The sequence below is a fragment of the Bufo bufo genome, chromosome 7 (genome assembly GCF_905171765.1).
Source record: "Bufo bufo chromosome 7, aBufBuf1.1, whole genome shotgun sequence".
NCBI classification, from domain to species: Eukaryota; Metazoa; Chordata; class Amphibia; order Anura; family Bufonidae; genus Bufo; species Bufo bufo.
Window position 1 is genome coordinate 158808128 of NC_053395.1, and position 21536 is coordinate 158829663.

The 21536-nt window shown below is 40.5% G+C and overlaps 1 protein-coding gene across 2 annotated transcripts in view; it reads right to left on the reverse strand.

Annotated features, from left to right (window-relative positions):
* ERBB4 (erb-b2 receptor tyrosine kinase 4) overlaps positions 1–21536 on the reverse strand; it is a 1172496-nt gene that overhangs the window by 533835 nt on the left and 617125 nt on the right. For both annotated transcript variants that reach the window (XM_040439645.1, XM_040439646.1), the window contains exon 3: positions 15359–15545. In XM_040439645.1, the coding sequence (XP_040295579.1) occupies positions 15359–15545 (187 nt within the window). The remainder of the gene's footprint in view (positions 1–15358; positions 15546–21536) is intronic.

A 21536-nucleotide genomic window follows, 5' to 3' on the forward strand; every position in this document is an offset into this window, starting at 1 on the left:
TCATGTACACCTGGAGTTTGTGCAAATTTCTCTTCTAATAATAAGAAAATGTTAACTATTATAAAGCTTAGGTATTTTAAGTATTTCTATTTTTCACATTTTTGCTTTACACTGTATCAATAACTTTATTTCAGAGGAAATAGTGAGAATGCCAGTAAAACCCTCTGCAAGCTGCAACTCATATCACAACCACTGGGTGGCCACATATAGACACATATCACATAAACAACTCCTGACTAAGGGAGCATTCACACGACCGTGTTTTTCTTCCGCGTCCGTTCCACGTCCGTTTCGCAATTTTTGCGGACAATGCAGGGACCCATTCATTTCTATGGGTCCGCAAAAATTGCGGAATGCCTTTCATTGTCATCCATGTGCTGTCTGTTCCGTGTGTCCATTCCTTTTATTTTAGAACATGTCCTATACTTGGCACAAATTGCGGTCCGTGGCCCCATGGAAAGTCAATGGGTCCGTAAAAAAAACGAATAGCATACGGAAATGCATCCATATGTCATCCGTTTTTTGCGGACCCCTGGACTGAAAGCATTCTAGGAAACCCCATTTCAGTCCCATTTCAGTTTTTTGCGGACCGTGAAAATCAGATGACACACGGAAGCACCACGTCCGTATTATACGGACTTACGGAACGGAAACGGAAAGATAACTGAAGACATACGGAACACACGAATCCGTGATTTGCGGACCGCAAAACCAACACGATCGTGTGAATGCTCCCTAAGTATCATTTTTTTGTTGTTTTTTTACCATAGTTGGTCATCCCGTGCCACTCATTTTGGGGATATTCTGAGCCAAGAGTAAAAGTAAGGAAGTCAATCTGTATGTGTGAACATATCAAAGAAGGCATCCAGAGGTATGCAGCAATGTGTTTGACTGTGAGGCAAGAACCAGATTAAAGGTCTCGAAGTTCCTAATGGGCACTCGGTGTGCTCCTGTATAGCCTCTGTGCATGTGCCTCTGCCTGTACATGAGACCTAATCCTGTGTAACCAAACTGTAGATACATTGTGCAATTGTCCTGCAGTTGTTGTGCCATTTTATCCATACTACACTAAATAGGGAAACATATTTTCCAGATGCCCCATATGGGTTTTAATCCATCCTTCTAAGTTAATAAATGCAAATGTTTTAAGAAATAAGCTTCTCTCTGCACATATACTGCATTTTCCCTTCATTATCTTATAATCACTCCACAACCTGTTGTCTCATTTACAATTCCATTGTCCATCTTTCATTCCTAGCCAGATTCACTAGCTCCCACCCTCCCTGACTTTTACAACCGCCATCTGTCAGTAAGATTCACATTTTGCTCTGTTTACGCCGCTATCTCTTTGGCTGCCCTTTCCCACAATGACTGTGCCTTTGCTCTTTCAGTGACCCTCCCAAATCCTCAGTCATGTGTTGGTCGCACACAATAATGGCCGCTGCAGAAAATGATAAACAATTGATACACTGTTTCAAGCAAACATTCTGTTTATTCTTATTTTGCTACATTTCTCTATTGACTAAATTAAAGCCAGCAATAATATTAAAGCCTGGCATTTGCAGATTTCCTGAAGTTCACATTCCAGACTGACAATTACATAAAGCTCCCAGTGGTCTCTCAGTCTGCGGCTAGGTTTATTATAAAACTGGCACAGCTACAGGTGACTTTACAATAAAGACACATCCATTGCTGATAACTGTAGTGTAATACAAAAATAAGTTAGCTCTGCTCTTTACGAAGGGGTCTGAATTGCTGCTTGCCAATAATTTACATTCTAAGGGGCCATTCACATGTCCGCAAGTGTTTTGCGATCTGCAAATTGCGGATTCGCACAACACGGACACCGGCCATAAGCGTTCAGCATTTTTGAGGACCTCACACGGCAGGCACTATAATAGATATGCCTTTTCTTGTCCGTGGCTGCGGACAAGAATAGGACATGTTCTATTTTTTGGCGGAGACGCGGAACGGAAGTGCATACTTACATGCCCACTGCCATCAAGATGGTGGCGGCCAGCACTTCGCGCTGAAACGGAGAAGGTAAGTATGATTTTTTAAACCCTTTCATGACCAAGGATCATTGATACCCCTGTGACCACGTATAATTTTGAAAATCTGACATGTGTCAATTTATGTGGTAATAACTTTGGAACGCTTTTACTTATCCAAACCATTCTGAGAATGTTTTCTCATGACACATTGTGCTTCATGATAGTAAAACATTTCATTCAATATATTTCACCTTTATTTATGAAAAAATCCCAAATTTACCAAAAATTTTGAAAAATTCACAATTTTAAAAATTTCGATTTCTCTGCTTTTAAAACAGAAAGTGATACCTCATAACATATTTATTACTTAACATTCCCCATATGTCTACTTTATGTTGGCATCATTTTGTAAATGTAATTTTTTTTTTTTAGGATGTTAGAAGGCTTAGAAGTTTAGAAGCAAATCTTCAAATTTGTAAGTATATTTGCATAACCCACTTTTTAAGGACCAGTTCAGTTCTGAAGTCACTTTGTGGAGCTTACATAGTGGAAACCCCCATAAATGACCCCATTTCAGAAACTACACCCCTCATGTTACTCAAAACTGATTTTACAAACTTTGTTAACCCTTTAGGTGTTCCACAAGAATTAAAGGAAAATGGAGATGAAATTTCAAAATTTCACCTTTTTGGCAGATTTTTCATTTTAATCCATTTTCTTTAACACATCGAGGGTTAACAGCCAAACAAAACTCAATATTTATTACCCTGATTCTGCGGTTTACAGAAACACCCCAAATGTGGTCGTAAACTGATGTAAGGGCACACGGCAGGGCACAGAAGAGAAGGAGCGCCATATGGTTTTTGGAAGGCAGATTTTGCTGGACTGGTTTTTAAATGCCATGTCCCATTTGAAGTCCCCCCTGATGCACCCTTCCAGTAGGAACTCCCAAAAAGTGACCCCATTTGGGAAACTAGGGGATAAGGTGCCAGTTTTATTGGTACTATTTTGGGGTACATATGATTTTTAATTGCTCTATATTAAGTTGTGAGGTAACCAAAAAATGGTTGTTTTGGCACCGTTTTTATTTTTTACAAGATTCATCTGACAGGGTAGATCATGTGCTATGTTTATAGAGCAGGTTGTTAAGGACACAATGATATAAAATATGTCTACTTTGTTTGTTTCAGTTTTACATAATAAAGCATTTTATTTTATTTTTATTATATTTTTGTGTCTCCATTTTCTGAATGCCTTATTTTTTTGCTGATCGTCTTGTGCTGGGGCTCGTTTTTTGCAGAAAGAGTTGATGTTTTTATTAGTACCATTTTTGGGTACATATGATTTTTTGATCATTCATTATTACACTTTATAGGGTAAGGTGACCAAGAATTGATTGTTTTGGAACAGTTTTTAGTTTTTCAGTTGTTTTTTGCGGGATGAGATGACGGTTAGATTGGTACTATTTTGGTGGGCATTCACCTTTTTGATCGCTTGGTGTTGCAATTTTTGTGAAGTAAGGTGCCAAAAAATGGCACTGTTTTTATTTTATTTTTTATACGTTGTTCATCTGAGGGGTTAGGTCATGTGATATTTTTTTATAGGGCTGTTTTTTACGGACGTGATGATACCTAATATGTATACTTTTTAAAATGTATTTCACTTTAACACAATAATAGCATATTTGAAACAAAAAAATTATGTTTTAGTGTCCACTTTTTTTATTTTTTAAGCGATTTTCTTAAGTAGGGGCTCATTTTTTGCGGTATGAGGTGACGGCTTTATTCGTACGATTTTGTGGTACATACACCTTTTTGATCACTTGGTGTTGCACTTTTTGTGATGTAAGGTGAGAAAAATGGCTTTTTTTTACACAGTTTTTATCTTTTTATTTTTATGTTGTTTATTGGACAGGGTGAATCATGTGATATATTTATAGAGCCGGTCGTTACTGACGTGGTGATACCTAATATGTGTAGTTTATTTTTTTTTTCACTTTTTAATCTCTTATAAATGAGAGGATATAGGCACTTTATTTATTATTTTAATTAATTAATTAATTAAACTTTTTTTTATTTTCACACTTTTTTATCAAGTCCCACTTGGATCTTGAAGATCCAGTGGGGCTGATGGCTGTATTATAAATTGCAATGCTCTTGCACTGCAAAGTATAATACTATCAGTTTTAGGCCTCCTGCACACGACCATCTTTTTTTTCCGTTTACGGGAGGTTTTTTGCGTTCCGTATATGGTCCGTATACGGAACCATTCATTTCAATGGTTCCGCAAAAAAAAGGAATGTACTCCGTATGCATTCCATTTCCGTATTTCCGTTTTTCCATTCCGTTGAAAGATAGAACATGTCCTATTATTGCCCGCAAATCACTTTCCGTGGCTCCATTCAAGTCAATGGGTCCGCAAAAAAATGGAACACATACGGAATGTACTCTGTATGTCTTCCGTATCCGTTCTGTTTTTGCGGAACCATCTATTGAAAATTTTATGCCCAGCCCAATTTTTTCTATGTAATTACTGTATATTGTATATGCCATACGGAAAAACGGAACGGAACGAAAACACAACGGACACAGAAACCGGAACAACGAACAACAAAACACTAAATAATCCATATGGTCATGTGCAGGAGGCCTTACACTGATTAATGGCAACACTGAACGCCTTTGCAAGGCCTCCAATTGCCATGGCAACCATAGGGCCGCTGCCATATCAGAGCGGCAGCCTGATGGTTGAGAGAGGGAGCTCCCTACCTCTGTTAACTTCTTGGATGCCGCTGACAGCGACATCTAAGGGGTTACAGAAGAGTGTCAGCATACACTGACACTCGCTGCTGATGGTGGCGGCTCAGGAACAGAGCTGCCGCCATCAGATACAGAAGAGGGACCGCATAAGGGGGCACAGGCGAGGGCTGGGGAGGGGACACAGATGGGCAGGGGACATGGATGGGGCAGTCGCCGAGGCCATGGATGGGGGCGGGCCGGCTGGCACATACAGTACAGACCAAAAGTTTGGACACACCTTCTCATTCAAAGAGTTTTCTTTATTTTCTATGAAAATTGTAGATTCACACTGAAGGCATCAAAACTATGAATTAACACATGTGGAATTATATACATAACAAACAAGTGTGAAACAACTGAAAATATGTCATATTCTAGGTTCTTCAAAGTAGCCACCTTTTGCTTTGATTACTGCTTTGCACACTCTTGGCATTCTCTTGATGAGCTTCAAGAGATAGTCCCCTGAAATGGTTTTCACTTCACAGGTGTGCCCTGTCATGTTTAATAAGTGGGATTTCTTGCCTTATAAATGGGGTTGGGACCATCAGTTGCGATGAGGAGAAGTCGGGTGGATACACAGCTGATAGTCCTACTGAATAGACTGTTATCATTTGTATTATGGCAAGAAAAAAGCAGCTAAGTAAAGAAAAACGAGTGGCCATAATTACTTTAAGAAATGAAGGTCAGTCAGTCAGCCGAAAAATTGGGAAAACTTTGAAAGTAAGGGCTATTTGACCATGAAGGAGAGTGATGGGGTGCTGCGCCAGTTGACCTGGCCTCCACAGTCACCGGACCTGAACCCAATCGAGATGGTTTGGGGTGAGCTGGACAGCAGAGTGAAGACAAAAGGGCCAACAAGTGCTAAGCATCTCTGGGAACTCCTTCAAGACTGTTGGAAGACCATTTCAGGGGACTACCTCTTGAAGCTCATCAAGAGAATGCCAAGAGTGTGCAAAGCAGTAATCAAAGCAAAAGGTGGCTACTTTGAAGAACCTAGAATATGACATATTTTCAGTTGTTTCACACTTGTTTGTTATGTATATAATTCCACATGTGTTAATACATAGTTTTGATGCCTTCATAGTCATGAAAATAAAGAAAACTCTTTGAATGAGAAGGTGTGTCCAAACTTTTGGCCTGTACTGTACACAGTGAACAGCCGGCAAAGCGAGAGGCAGGGCGCACAGAACAATGCACAGATCGGGGCAGGGGTCTCACATATTGGGGGCACAGATTGGGGGCACGGAGGATATGGTACCTGACTTCAGAGTGCAGATCAGAGCCTGAAACCGTCATTTTAACACTGCCGCAATCCGATTGGTTAGTCTGCACAGACTAACTAATGGGAGCGATCGTCGGCAAGGGACCACTCTGATTGGTCCCTTGTCGGCATTACTTGACTGTATGCTGTCCGTGACAGCAGCAGTGCAGGGGCAGAAGCTTTAATTCAAGCGCTTTGCAGCGCTTGGATTAAAGAGGTGCCATAACATTTATATACGTGCTAGCTGCATGGGGCATGTGTAATTAGCACGTATATAGCCGTTGTGAAGGGGTTAATGACATTCAGAGAAAATTGATCCGCTACCACGAAGCATGAGAAAACAGTATTAAAATCAAAGTGAATAAGAAACGTTGGGGATGGATTTTCAGGTTGGGGATAAGGTGTGGCTATCTTCTAAAAATGTGTCTCTTAAGGTGGCCTCCAAAAAGTTTGCACCTCGTTTTAAAGGCCCGTACGAGATTACGGAGGTAATTAACGCAGTATCTTTTAGGTTGAAACTGCCCGAGTCTTTCCACATCCATGACGTTTTTCACAAATCTCTTCTTAAGAGACATGTTGCACCTGTTGTTCCTTCGCAGTCCGCTCCACCGCCGGTACTGGTTAATGATTCCGTGGAGTTTGTGGTTTCCAAGATATTGGATGTTAGAAGAGTCCGTAACTCTTTACAGTACCTGGTGCACTGGAAAGGCTATGGACCGGAGGAAAGGTCCTGGGTACCAGCTAACGATGTCCATGCCTCTAGACTTGTCAAAAAATTTCATGTGGAACATCCTGAGAAGATGTCGCCTGGTGCCTTGGGTCAGGAGGCCCCGCGTAAAAGGGGGGTACTGTCACTGTGCGCTCTGTGCGAAGGCGGGGACGGCCAGGGCGCGCTCACGTCATCAGTGCGCCCGGCGTCGCCCGTTCCCATGGTAACCGCAATGGGACTGAACTGCTGTGTGTTTTGTCCATCTTCCCTGCACTTATCCTAGTTAAAGGGTTGTGCGGGTTGATCTTAGTGGTCATTTCCCTACCCCCTGTGTGTGTGACAACTGTGTCCTTCTCCCATACCATGTAGATTGTAAGCCCTCACGGGCAGGGCCCTCTCTCCTTCTGTACCAGTTTGTAACTCGTCTTGTTTATGATTAGTGCAATTGTCTGTATTATGTATGTATGCCCCTTTTCATATGTACAGCGCTATGGAATGAATGGCGCTTTAATAATGATAAATAATAATAATAATTAGTCCAGACTTCTGCATATGGAATTATATATACATAATTCCTTCTTAAAAAGTTATAGGTGGAATTACATATGCCTATGTTCATACAATCTGAAGGGCTATCGAAGAAGAGACCACTTTAGATAACTGTGCTGAATACAGTTGGTGTTTCAAATTGAAGAAAAGAAAAGTTTGAAACAATTTGAAAAATGTTAAGGGTGTGTATATAAGTGCCACAAAATGGTTGAAGAGAAAAGGTTACGAAAGAATGCTTTGCTTTTTAAAATACTGGGGAATTTTTTCCTCAACTGCAGTGTAAGGGTTTGTTCACACGACCGTTGCCCCTCCGTGCCCGTCCTGTGGACTGCAAATTGCGGTCCACAATGCACGGGCACCGGGTGTGGGGCTGCCGCATGCGGATTGCGACCCCATTCACTTGAATGAGGTCCGCGATTCATCCATTTCTCAAAAAGATAGAGTAAGTTCTATCTTTGTGCGGTGCGGAGGCACGGAACGGAACCCATGGAAGCACTCCGTAGTGCTTCTGTAGAGTTCCGTTCTGTGGTTCAAATATGTTCCGCACCACATCTCCGGATTTGCGGACCCATTCAAGTGAAAGGGTCCGCATCTATGATGCGGAATGCACAAGGCCGGTGCTCTGTGTATTGCGGACGCGCCTTATGCGGGCCGCAATACGGCAATGGAGGGGCAACAGCCGTGTTGATGAGCCCTAAGGCCTCTTTTACAGGTCAGTTAATCAAGAGTGCTCCGCGTTCTTCACGGACAGCACATTCCCATTGATTTTGATGTTATTTTTTCAATCAGTGGAAAAAACACAGAAGCATGTACTCTTTGAAACCATGACACGACCATGCAGTTTGATTGTACCCTTGCAGTGTATGTAAAATATGGATGATACAAAGAGGGCAAAATACAGACACACCGACAAAACACGGATCCTTTATGGACATCTGCACGGATGAACCACTGACCATCTTGTTACAGATGTTATTACAGACATGGACATGTAAAAGAAGCCTAAGGCCACCTGCACATGAGTGCGGGTAAATGCACATAAGATCATGTGACTTTCTGCAGCATGTCCGCACCAAAATCTGCAAATGTCTAACAGTGGTTTTTGGTGCACATTTGTTGTGGTTTTGGCGCAGATCTCACCCTTCCATTGCAAAGGATGAAATCTGCAGCTAAAACCGCAAACATAATTGACGTTATTTAACTTGAAAACTGCAATGCAGGTCAATTTCCACATGGAAAAAAATCTGAAAAGCAAGCATGAGATTAGTGTAAACTCATACACTATGCTGGTACTGGTACGGAAATCCGCATGGAAAAACCACATATATTCTGCAACGTGTGCAGGTGGCCTAATGCAGCTCCTGCTAAGTAGATGAGATGCAAAAATATTTCATCCACGTGTTGCAGAAATGTTAATGACAATGCAGTGCGAATTTTGAAATTTGCAGCGCTTTATTTTTTTTCTGTGGATATTTAATGCATAGGCTTAAATTTGGATAACATCTGTAGCAAAATGTAACAACATGTGGATTTTGCCGGGGATAAGGCCTCTTTCACACTACAGTATGTCCATTTCAGTGTTTTGCGTTCCGTTTTTCACTGATCCGTTGTCCCGTTTTTGGGTTCCGTTGTGTCTCCGTTTCCGTTCAGTATGTCCGCAAAAACCTTTCAGTATGGTTTCCGTATGGTTCCCGTATACGGTCCGTTTTTCACGGATCAAAAACGGAAGCCACCTGTATTTGTGCTCAGCCAAAGTTTGGCAACAAGAAACACATGGCCACAGTGGGCTGGGCCTAGCATTTGTTAATGACGGATCCGCAAAAAACGGATGACATACGGATGACATACGGATGCCTTCCGTATGCATTCCGTTTTTTTGCGGACCCATTGACTTTAATGGAGCCACGGACCGTGATTTGCGGACAAACATAGGACATGTTCTATCTTTCCACGGCACGGAAATACTGAAATACTGAAACGGAATGCACACGGAGACACTTCAGTATTTTTTGCTGAACCATTGAAATGAATGGTTCAGTATCTATTCCGTATACTGAACTCAAAAAACGTCCAGTATACTGAACGCAAAATACTGTAGTGTGAAAGAGGCCTTAGGCCTCTTTCACACTACAGTATTTTGCGTTCAGTATACTGGACGTTTTTTGAGTTCAGTATACGGAACATATACTGAACCATTCATTTCAATGGTTCAGCAAAAAATACTGAAGTGTCTCCGTGTGCATTCCGTTTCAGTATTTCAGTATTTCCGTGCCGTGAAAAGATAGAACATGTCCTATGTTTGTCCGCAAATCACGGTCCGTGGCTCCATTAAAGTCAATGGGTCCGCAAAAAAACGGAATGCATACGGAAGGCATCCGTATGTCATCCGTATGTCATCCGTTTTTTGCGGATCCGTCATTAACAAATGCTAGGCCCAGCCCACTGTGGCCATGTGTTTTTTGTTGCCAAACTTTGGCTGAGCACAAATACAGGTGGCTTCCGTTTTTGATCCGTGAAAAACGGACCGTATACGGGAACCATACGGAAACCATACTGAAAGGTTTTTGCGGACATACTGAACGGAAACGGAGACACAACGGAACCCAAAAACGGGACAACGGATCCGTGAAAAACGGAACGCAAAACACTGAAATGGACATACTGTAGTGTGAAAGAGGCCTTAGTTGCAGGAAAACAGCAAAATTCATGTGCAAATCTACGTAGAAAATCCAAATCAAGTACATTCGCATGTAGTTGCCTCCTAAAGTTACAGCTGCATGTGTTCTGCAATAGAAGTCAAGGCATTTACAGAGCCTTCCACACATAACTTGACAGGTGGCATTGATTGTAAATCCACAGCATGTCAATTTACATTGGGAATTTCCACCATGCAGTGTGAAGGGTGAAATCGGAGGCAAATACACAGCATTTCCACATGAAAATCTGCAGCGGAGTCTACGTGATGGTATGGATTTTACCGCTGTGGATTTTGGCGAGATATAGCTACGCTACCCTAAAGCTTTAATTGATGCACATACTACACAAATGTAGCAGAGCTCAATTCGTCATTTAGAGGCGATATTCCACAAAGGACATAAAAAAAAAATGTCTAGGACCCCCACAGATCGCAAAAAACAGGGTTAAAAGCCTTACACGGGACTGTTATTGGGAGGATTATTGGGAACAAAAATGCGTACGAATGCTCGTTTCCAATGATTGGCTCATGCAAAGCTGCAACCGATAACCCAATGAACGAGCATGTTTATCGGGTGAAATAACCATTTATGTGGACACCAAAATCGTTGTTTTTGGGCAGCAAGTTGTGCTGTGTAAGCATGGATCAGCTGCCCAGAAACATTGGATCTGTATGAAAATGAGCAATTGCAGTAGAGATCCCTTGTCCCTATAAAGTGGAGGTGACTGCGGCATGGAAATGCAGCTTTCACCTCCTCTGAGGAACAGGCAATTATCGGGAAGGATGGTTCCTCCTCATAATTGCTCGTTTAATCGGTGTGTATACAATAAACGTGCCATTACTACACAGACCAGAGAAATCGAGGTATAATTAGAGCCATAAGTAAAACGTACTGTATGAACTCCGCACATTTTGACCTTTTTTAGGCTTCTTTCACACTTGTGTTGTTGTTTTTCAGTATTCCGATTCGGTAGAGGATCTCAATACGTTCTATTTAGTCCTAATGAATTCTGAATGGAAAGAGAACTATTCAGGATGCATCAAGATGTCTTCCGTTCCGTCAGCATTCCGTTTTGTGACCTGACACAAAACCGCTGCAAGCTGCCCGTTTTTTTTTTTTCCTTCTTAAAAAGCGGAAAAAAACGGATCCGTCACTCAAAACAATGTAAGTCAATGGTGACCTTAGAAAACGGATTTGTCACACATTGATTTTCAAGGTATTTAGTGACGGATTCATTTTTTTCAGTTTTGATTTCACACAACCGCATCCTAACGGAATAGATGCATCCTGATGTGCAAAATCAAAACAGAGCCTTTTAATTCCGGTATTCGGATCATCTGCTGGATCTCAATGCTGGAATTTATAGCACAAGTGTGAAACAAGCCTTAGGGGATGAGCATCTCAGCTGTTGCTTGAGTTAGATATTCAGTCATAAACATGAATTTTAAATGCTTTTTTTTCTTCCAAAATGTTATGCTTTGTTACAAATTTGCATGAAAATTGAAAAGTATAAGGTTGATTTTTTCACAATAATGAACCAGGTGCTAAAGTCCTCTAAAAAAACAAAACAGTGTACTATGTAAAGTATTGTATTCAAATAGAAAATCATCATGCTACAATTTTGTGTGTTCAGGATGCCATGCCGGTCAAAACAACTGATACACTGTCTCATTTTCACTATGCTATTTTGGATTCTAGTCCTGTTCCTCTGTCCCTCAATGACCTGTGATGTGCTGTAAACAAACAGACATTGATCCTAAGATCTCCATTAAAGTAGCCAAAGAAATGCAGGCTTAGGGCAATCCGGTAACTCACTAATCGGCAAAGCTTCGCACCCACTGATTTACTTCATAGGGGATTTCATACACATAAATATAACAAAAATGCCAAACATATTCTCTTGAACCACACTAAAACACTACGGGGATCAGTTATGACCAAATATATGCCACTTTTGTGGCGTATTTCAGGCATAGATTCTGTCGCACGCCATGGTGCGGCAGGATCTGCGACTTCTTCCTTGTTCAAGCCAGGTCTAAAGAAAGGGAATATGCGGGGAAGGGGATGGGTCGGCAGGCCTGGTTTAGGCGTAGAAAATGTTCTAAATGTAAGACATCAAAGAAGCTGCTTAGAATTTAGAATTGGCAGTGGATGCGCCAAAGTTATGTAGAGGCCGGCGCCTTTTCATAACTTCGGCGGATCCACCACCAGATATAGGGGTTATTAAGACCGCCATCTAAAAGCCTGGTCTTAATAAATGTGCCCCTATATACCTATCTAATTCTGTCCACAATATATGCTCATTGATGAAAAAATAGTGCACACAGAAATGGCTGATTGCTGCAAAACTCGGCATGCAGTTATGTCTCAGGCAGTTATGTAAATGATTACAGGTATGGTCTGATTAGACACTGGGTTTTGCCACAAGAGGGAACAAAACGGCTCCCCCTGCTGCCCTATTGAAAGGATCTCAGAGGCTACTTTTGGGTAGTGTACCCAAATAAAATAAAAATAAACAATAAAAAATGTTTGTACCAATAAAATATAAACGCATATGGTGAACGTCGTAATGGTAAAAAAAAAATTAAAGGGCAATTTTTCATAGTTTCACCTCACTAGACTACCCTGCAAACACTCAGCTCCGTAGACATATACGTCTATGTGAACATAAAAATGTTCAAGTTATGGCTCCAGGAAGCCAGGGAGGAAAAAAGGAAAATGCAAAATATAGAAAAATCGCCATATCCTCAAGGGGTTAAGATAAGCTATCTTACTTTGTGTACATTGTTCATGTTATGGCTACTTTATTTTGCCTTTTTAAACATGTTGACTTGAGTAATCTACAATGTGTCTACAACACATAATATAAATTTGACACAGGCAAAAACTTATTAGAAGGACGTATCAAACTTTTTCCTCCAGAATTCAGGCTTCAAAAATGGCAGTTTCTACATGATAAAATCTTCCCTAAAAACGGGGTACAAAATGTTATAATGATGTCCCTCTTAGGTTCTCTTTATGACGACACAGTTCATGTGAGGTGTTAATAAATGGGGCAGGTTCATTACAATATGGTAACATGCAACGTATGATGCACAAAGTAGAAAACATTTCTCTAAAATCTGTGCAAATTTTACAAAGTATTTTACAATTGCCATTGCATTCTTCCTGAAATATGATGTATCTCATAAAAATGTTTCAAGACTTTGCCTCATGTTTTCAGACATTTGCCTCACTTTTCCTCACGTGCACCTAATAAGTCTTTGGTTTTAAAGCCGGCCATACACTTTAGATAACTATTGGTCAAGTATGCATGTTTCTGAATGGGGAGAGGAGAATAAGTCAGTGGCAGACACCTTGGCAATGGCTTATCTCACCAAGAACATTGATCAGGATGCTGAAATCCAACAACCTGATCCTTCTCTCCCCTGACATTAGGGACAAGTTAATAGGCCCTCATGCACATTAGATGGCCAACTGGTCATGCTGAAATTGGAGATTTTGGCAGGCAATCTAATGTGTAGGAAATGTTTAACAGATGTCAAAGGAAGGGATATGTCAGAAATATTATATTTATTTGCTATAAAATTGGTTTTAGGAGTCCTTGGACCAATAGAACCAGTTTAACAAGCATAATACCTTAATTTTTTTCCCCTTAGGGACAGCTTAAAGAGGACCTTTCATGGGTCCAAACATTATAAACGAAGTATCAGGATATGTAGGGCATAGTGCAGGGATCTAACTGCACTTCCTATTTTTTCTGGGCGCCGCTCCATTCACCCGCTGTGGCGCCAGTTGTATTCTCCCACCTGGTATGCTAATTTTTGCATTGGAACATTGAGGAGGAGACTGAGTCTTTCTCCATGGGCGTCTCCTTCTCCCTGGCTGTGACGCTCTCTGCTGCGATTGGACAGCGCTACAGCCAGGGAGAAGGAGACTATAATGTGTGTGAGAGATCTTTAATCATGGACAAAAATAGGCCATACCTTCAGGTGCAACTAGGGACCCACAGTCCGTGGAAAACCACTAATGTATGATACATACCTTAAAGTCAATGGATACGTGTGCTGTCCATGGAGATCATGGAGAGCACATGTCCGTGATTTACTGACATTTAAAGAGACCTAAGTAAGCAAGTTAATGGGACTAAGCTGCAATGCCACAAGCATCCTGTAGACAAGTGTGGTGCTCTTTTCTAACATACATCCTTGTTTATATAATCCTAGACAACCCCTTTAAAGGGACCTTAAATCAGAAAGTTTTGTTTATTTAGTTTTTAAATACAATATACTGTACATAGGAAATATTTATAGTATTATACCCTTGAAAATGAAATACAATTTATTTTCCTCCTGTAGCAATCAGCACAGATGATACACTATATAAACAAAAGTGTTTGGGGGGGGGGGGGGGTAAAACAATGCACCTACAGCAGCTTTTTTTCCATTCCATTCTAAATCCTTAGGTATTAACATGGAGCTCAGCCTCCACACGTCTGTGAGACTGCATGATGCGAGAATGGATGGAGACTAGAAGTCCGGTGTGTTGAGTACAGCACTGTCATCACACCGGGAATAGTCCAACTACAAAAATATTCCTTATAAAAAATGTTTGCAACAATCAGGGTCAGACTGCCTCTAGTGGGCCCTGGCTCTAATACCACAGTGGCCTCAAAGGTCCTAGCCCAAAAAAAATCAATGTGGCTGCCTCATCAATAGAGTCTATTTTAGACTTCATTGATTCTAAAGGGGTTGGTCCTCAAGAATAATTTCTTCTGGTGGTCCCAATGAGCCGCAATCTGACACTGCAAAGAATGAGAAAAGACCCAAAGTGTACCAAACACTCAAAACATAGGTTATTCATAATTTCTGGCTGCACTACCTTAGATATATACATATCTCTTCAGCTACTAAAGAGGGATTGCAATATTGTGATTTGAGTTGGAGAACAATAATTTGTAATCTGCTTTCTAATAGTAGTGCACTCTGAAAACTGTTGTATTTTTCATTTAAATGGAACGGAACTACTTTGGATACTTTCACCAGCATTTTGTCTGCTCAAGAAAGGGAAAAATTGTGTAATAATTGCATGATGTGTAGTGGATTCAACGGGTACAGACATTTTATTCATGGTGTAATTTGAAGTGACTTGTATGAGAAATGTTGGCACTGAGTCTGTAGATTTATGCAGTCAGACATTGTGCCTGCAGGGCACACTTTTACATTTAACTCAATGTTTCAACAGTGTTTCTTGAACTAGTGGATTGACACTGAGCCAAAAAGATAAAGGAGCTAAAAAGACTTCTTATTAGCAGCACCGGAAATGCAGCATTAATACTTGGTTGGACTCACCAGTAAGATTTCTTAAACCAAGCTCTCGAAGCCCATGTTTCCCGTCCTTCAGGTAGTTCAGGAAGATGGTTAAAGCATATCGGTCTTCGTACAATTTGTTTCCACGAATTATGCGCAGGTTCTCCAGTGGGAGGTAGTCAAACTGATTCAGAGCCACAAGGACATACCCTGTCACTTCTCGAATTGACTGCAAGAAAAAAGAATGAAAACTTAGAAGGAAATACACCAGTCTTTAGTTTTTTCCTAGAAATAGCCAATTTTCCTACTATTTTCGCCAACTAGTAATGACAAAGACTGTCTGAGAATATAACAAACAATAAACTGTCTGTATTGAATAGCACAGTATCAAGCATAAGGAACGTTTCTCATACAAATGCCCAAGCTGCCCATAACAGCAAAGCAGGGTGGTACGGTGGCAGAAGAAGATGAGAAAGAACAAGATATTTCTGCAGCACTTGATGAGATCCTCAGAACGTGAAAATCTTACAACACCTTCAGTCTACAGCTGTCTTCTGTTTAACCTAGAATGTTCTACTCTTCAGTGCCAAAAGTTAAGAAGTAGAAATCTGTTTGGCAGATTCCTCAGACTCCAGCACTGACGGCTATCACTGATGTTTCCTACTTAACATATACTTGGTCTGTAGGGTTAAAGGCTATGAACACCTTCAGGGCAATTTATTATTAGTGTTGATCAAGCACTAAAGTGCTTGGGTGCTCAAGTAGAACACCTCAGGATGCTCCAGTGCTCTACAGAGCACCCGAGCACAATGGAAGCCAATGGGAGAACCCAAGCATTAAGCCAGGCACCCCCTGCTCTGATGAGGGGAGGGTGTCTGGTTCACATGAAAAGGTCAGAAATTGATGGAAACACCACTAAAATGGTTCGGGAACAGCATGGGGAGGATGTCTGGATGCATCTTGGACTCCCAGGTCACTGCTGGGAACGATGTTGTCCGAGTATTAGGGGTGGGGGCCTGCTGCCGAGCTGACCATCTAAAACATTATGGGCCGAGGGCCTGCTGCTGAGCTGACCATCTAAAACATTAGGGGTGAGGGTCTGCTGCTGAGTTGACTCTCTAAAGCATTGGTAATGTCACTGTCCGCAGCATCTATGGAAAAAGTACACTAGATGTCACAGATATTTTTAGGATGCACAAACGTTATATAGGAGATGTAGCGCAGGTAATGTCGCTGCCTGCAGCAGCCAAACAATTGCAAGCTATTTAGCGCAGGTTGCACTATAAATATATATTGCTGCCAGACACAACAATAGTCCTTGAAAGGACTTTTGAGTCTCTAACACCAACCCTGCCGAACCAAAAAATAAAATTAAATTCCCTACACTATCTGTTCCTTCTACAGCACAGCTCTGCCTGACTAAGACTGGCCGAACCACGTGTCATCGGGTGCTTTATAGCATCCGATGATGCGTTCTGGCCAGCCAATCACTGTAATGCCATTAACCAACATGGCTACGGTATTACATTGAGTGGCAGTACTTACCAGCACGTTTATTGGCTGCGTAGCAGCCAACAAACGTGCGGGGAGGAGACTCGAGCATGGCATTCAAGCACACGCGGTATTCGGCCGAAAACCGTGTTGGTGTTCGGCTGAGCATGCTTGATCATCACTATTTATTATGATTGCATTTTACTCAAATAGGATAAAATAATTTTTTCCAATTGGTCTTTATTAAAACTTTTCAGCTGTTTTTTTGAGATACAGGAGTTAAAAAGTTTTGCAGAGTATCACTTCTCAGTCCCGTCAGTTGATGGCTCATGTGAAGCCTTATCTCTGATCTCCTGATCTCAAAAAACAATTTAAGCCACATTTAAGCCATAAGAGTTTAGCTATAATGAATGTTTATGAGGTCAGGAGATTAGAAATAAGGCTTCACATGAGCCATCAGCTAAGGGAACTCTTTTTTTTTTTAAACAATGAAAAAAAAAAAAATGTAGCCCAAAGTAAGTAAAATGCATTAAAAAAATCATAAAAAAATTACCCCGAAGCTGTCAATAGCCTTTAAAGGGGTATTTGAGTGTTATATATTTCTGACCTATCCTCACCATAGGTCACTAATACCAGATCAGTGATGATCCAACACCTGGCACCCCAGCCAGTCAGTTGCTTGAGGAAGCTGTGGTACTTCGGTGAGTGCTGTGGCCTCCTCACAGTTTATCAAGCACAGAGTGGTCCATTGGATAGCGGCTTTGCTTGATATCGCAGCCCAGCCCAATCCATTTGAATAGGACTGAGCTGTGCCTAGGCCATGTGATTGATGAATGTGATGTCACAGGCCTAGGGTAAGTTGCAAGAAGGCCGCAGTGCTCACTGGAGTCGGATAGGCCTTCAATATAAAACTCTCAGAAAACCCTTTTAACCAGTCCATATTGAATGAGTCTGGGGCCAGAATTATCCTTGTCTTGGCTTCATTATATGAAAGGATACCAGTCAAATATGAATTTATATGTAGGTTTTCTATAAAGTTAAAGCCACAGTGCAGTGAAACATACATGCTAGGTGTACTATTGAGTTAAAAGGGGTGGACCATCCAAGTATTATGGTTGGACACTGATATGGATTGGTTGCATCCAAGGTTGGTTTTAGATATGAAACCTGTGCGGTTGCACAGGGCACCTGAGCCTCTCCTGCTGTAGAGTGGGCCTCAGATAGCCTGGAACCAAAACTCTGTGACAACTATGACTATTAATTTTATAGCAGTATTATTTAGAACTTTGTATGTCACTTTTATTAACTCATTATGTATTTTGTGGGGCATTTTATGATTCTTTTATAATGGTATTATTTGAGCACTGTATGGACATTGATGCACTGCCACTTAGGAACCGTGTATCATTTTTGCATTGTATGATGGTTGTGGCACTGGATAGCAATATTTAAAAAATAATAATAATAAATGTATGGAAGTATGATTTAGGCAATGTTTATATGGCATTGCTTTCTGGATACCAAACTGCATGGTGCTTGTAATTAGCTTTTTTTATACACTGTATGACAGTACACTATTTGGAGGGACACCAAAAGTTATTGAACAGGACACCACTCAATGTAAGGCATGGCCACATACAATACTGATATTCTGAGAGAAATGTCTTTCTAGTTGCAGATTCCCACAGTCATAATAGCTGACTTCTTGGATCAGCAGAAACAACCAGTTTTCATCAACCCATCTGTATATACAGTAGGTCTATATGTTTTATCATATAATTGATATATTTAAGAGTGTAAGTTTATACAGTATGATCCAAGCTAAATCTACTGTGGCAGAAGTAATATATTTAATTGACCCATCACTATATCATTCTAGTCTCCCTGAAGTCTTCTACAGAGCAATATGTCAGGGGTGAATATATATGTACATGTCATTTTAGTAATAATTCTTTTGGTCCAGCACTTTACGGTTTATTCTTTCTGTCTCCTGGGAGAATTCCATTTTTCTTTGTATGTCATGGACAAAGCACATCCTACTTCAGTTGTCACCGGTAAAGTGGAAGAGGATTATGATGGCAATTAATCTTCCATTACAGATATTGTGCAGAGAAGAAAATCTGTGTGTTCTCTTGAGAATTACAACTCTCTTGAGAATTACAACTGTTATAATTTGTACTCGAACATGCTCCATGGTGAAATAATTAAATATACGGGAATAATAACACAATATCCTTTAGACTGAATATAAAATCCCACATAGTTACTGGTGTGGCACTTACTGGAGTTGTTTTGTGAAGACAATCCATGTTCCATGCCATTTTAGGGCTTATGGAATCAAAGATGGAGGTGCTCCGCTAGGGATGATCCTCTAAGAGCCTTTGCAGAGAGCTGCTCTGTCAACGTGGTTCTAACTCTGGTGGATCCAAGCCATTGATGTACAAAATAAAATGGATGGCTATTCATTTGGCTGTGTGTTCCCCTACATAAACGGTTTCTAATTAGTTCTTGGAGCTTCATATGCCAATCTATTATAAAATAACCCCTCTCATCACAGTTATATTAAATTAATAATTAGAACAGTGGATGGTTCTGGAGATATCCCAAATGTATCATGACTTCAGACATGATGACCACATGTAATACCCTCTAAACTTTTGATAACTAGTGTAATGTTAGAGACTGGAAAAACAGATACTATATTTGTCTTCTAGACTTAATTCTGGAGCTATGAATTTCTTTACTAAATCAGGATATTGATTTTTCATTAGGAGATTATAAAATCGGACAGATTTGATCATGTAAGCAAACACTATTAGGATTTTAGCTAGCAACACCTGGGAAATCTATACATTACAGTTCATATATATATATATATATATATATATATTGTGTGAATATCTTTACTATTTGCAAATGTCATCAACAGTTATTGCCTTTTAGTGGTTGTGGTCCAATACACATGGGCATAATCTAGTGCTAATCTTTGGAGAGTTCAATGGTTGTATATAGTATGTGGTCTCCATAATATATTAGTTTGGGTTTGGATGCATTTATTGGCATTCGCTGAGACCGGTAACAAACAGCAAAGAGGACCAAGCGTGGTGTAAAAGTAAAAACGAAAAAGAAAAACACCTGTTCAGAGCATTCCAGATGCAGTGCTGGGCTCACATCTACCCTCTGTGACTGCAGTGTACACGAATGTTGCTATTGTTGCTGGTCAATGAATGGTCTCAGCACTGATATCTGCAGGTGCGGTCACATGCTGTTCGTGCACAAGTTACCACTGATGATGTTGATTGGCCATTAACAGTGACATGCGTGTACATGGAACATCACACTTCTGGTCAGTGGGAATCAGAAGTTGCAGATATGGGAGCCCAAGGTTGGACCTTGAATCCTCTGTAAGGTGATTTATTATTTATTTATTTTTTCCATCGTGGCCAGCTCCTTGGCCATTGATTTTTGGTTCACTTTAAACTGTAAGGCAAGATTCACACTTCAAACAATCCACACTAAAATCCACCACAAAATCAAGATTTGGTGCATGTGGATTTCATAATTGATTTAGCCCCGGATTTGTTTGTCGGGAGGACAGCCTTCTAGCACCGCCTCCATCTGCCGTTGAAAATTAGACATCTAGCAAACCTCAAGCAAGATCTCAAGGAGAAGTGTCATGAGAGTGAGAACTTTCCTCAGAATTTTTTCTGGCAGCAATCGAGTTAGATGACTGCTCAGTAGCAACATCAGTGTCTGTGGGGGCATCCCCACAAACACTTTAGGGGACCCCCAAATGGCTCAGGGAACTGTCTCCTTTATCCTTTGCTTCCTCAGAAGAGGAATTTATATTTAAAAAGAAAAATAGGGCTCAGTATGAATACATACCATCAGTTTCTGAGGTATCATCTCCCCAGAAACAGTCAACACCTCATTTATGGTACTTTGACAGTACACATGAAGGTGTCTTTGGTCAAATAAATGCAACACCTGAATAAAGCTTGTTTGAGCAAATTCGGCTCAAAACATACATAGAAGGTTGCTGTGAATTACAATGAGATGTAGATTGAGGTTCAGAATCCATAACATGTTTCAACTCCTCCTTAGAAAGAGGAAAATGGAGTGAATTCAAAATGCAGAGAGGAGATTTGGCAGGGAGACACCCTCCCCCATCCAAATTGTTTACTAAATCATGGGCTATATATGAGTCTTCTGTAAGTAAGGAGTTTGCATTTTGTTTCTCTCTAGTTAAAGAGAACTTAGTTCTCAAAAATTTTATAGGGATACCTCACATTCAGGCCCTAACTGCTCCCTTTCTCTGCTATCTATCACTAGAACGCATTTCTAAATGATGCTACTGACAAAACATTGAAAAATGAACAATTTAAAGTAGGAGATACAGGAGGTCCTTTGCTTTTTATATTAATTAAAGCAGAATAGAGGGTGAGGTCTCATCTTCACAAAATGCAACTACTCTTATCCAAATTGGCTCTTCTTAAAGCAACTAGTAGAGCCTTAACTATAGGACAATCCTTTAATTACATTACAAATATCAAGCGAGGAAGCACTGAAAAACTATATGGAAATAAAAAGAATATATAAAAAACAAATAAAAGCCGCCAAACTAGAGACCAATAGATTAATTGCCAAAGAGAGCAAAACTAACCCTAAAATGTTCTTCAATTATATAAATGGTAAAAAGTATAAATCTGAAGGTGTCGGCCCTCTGCAG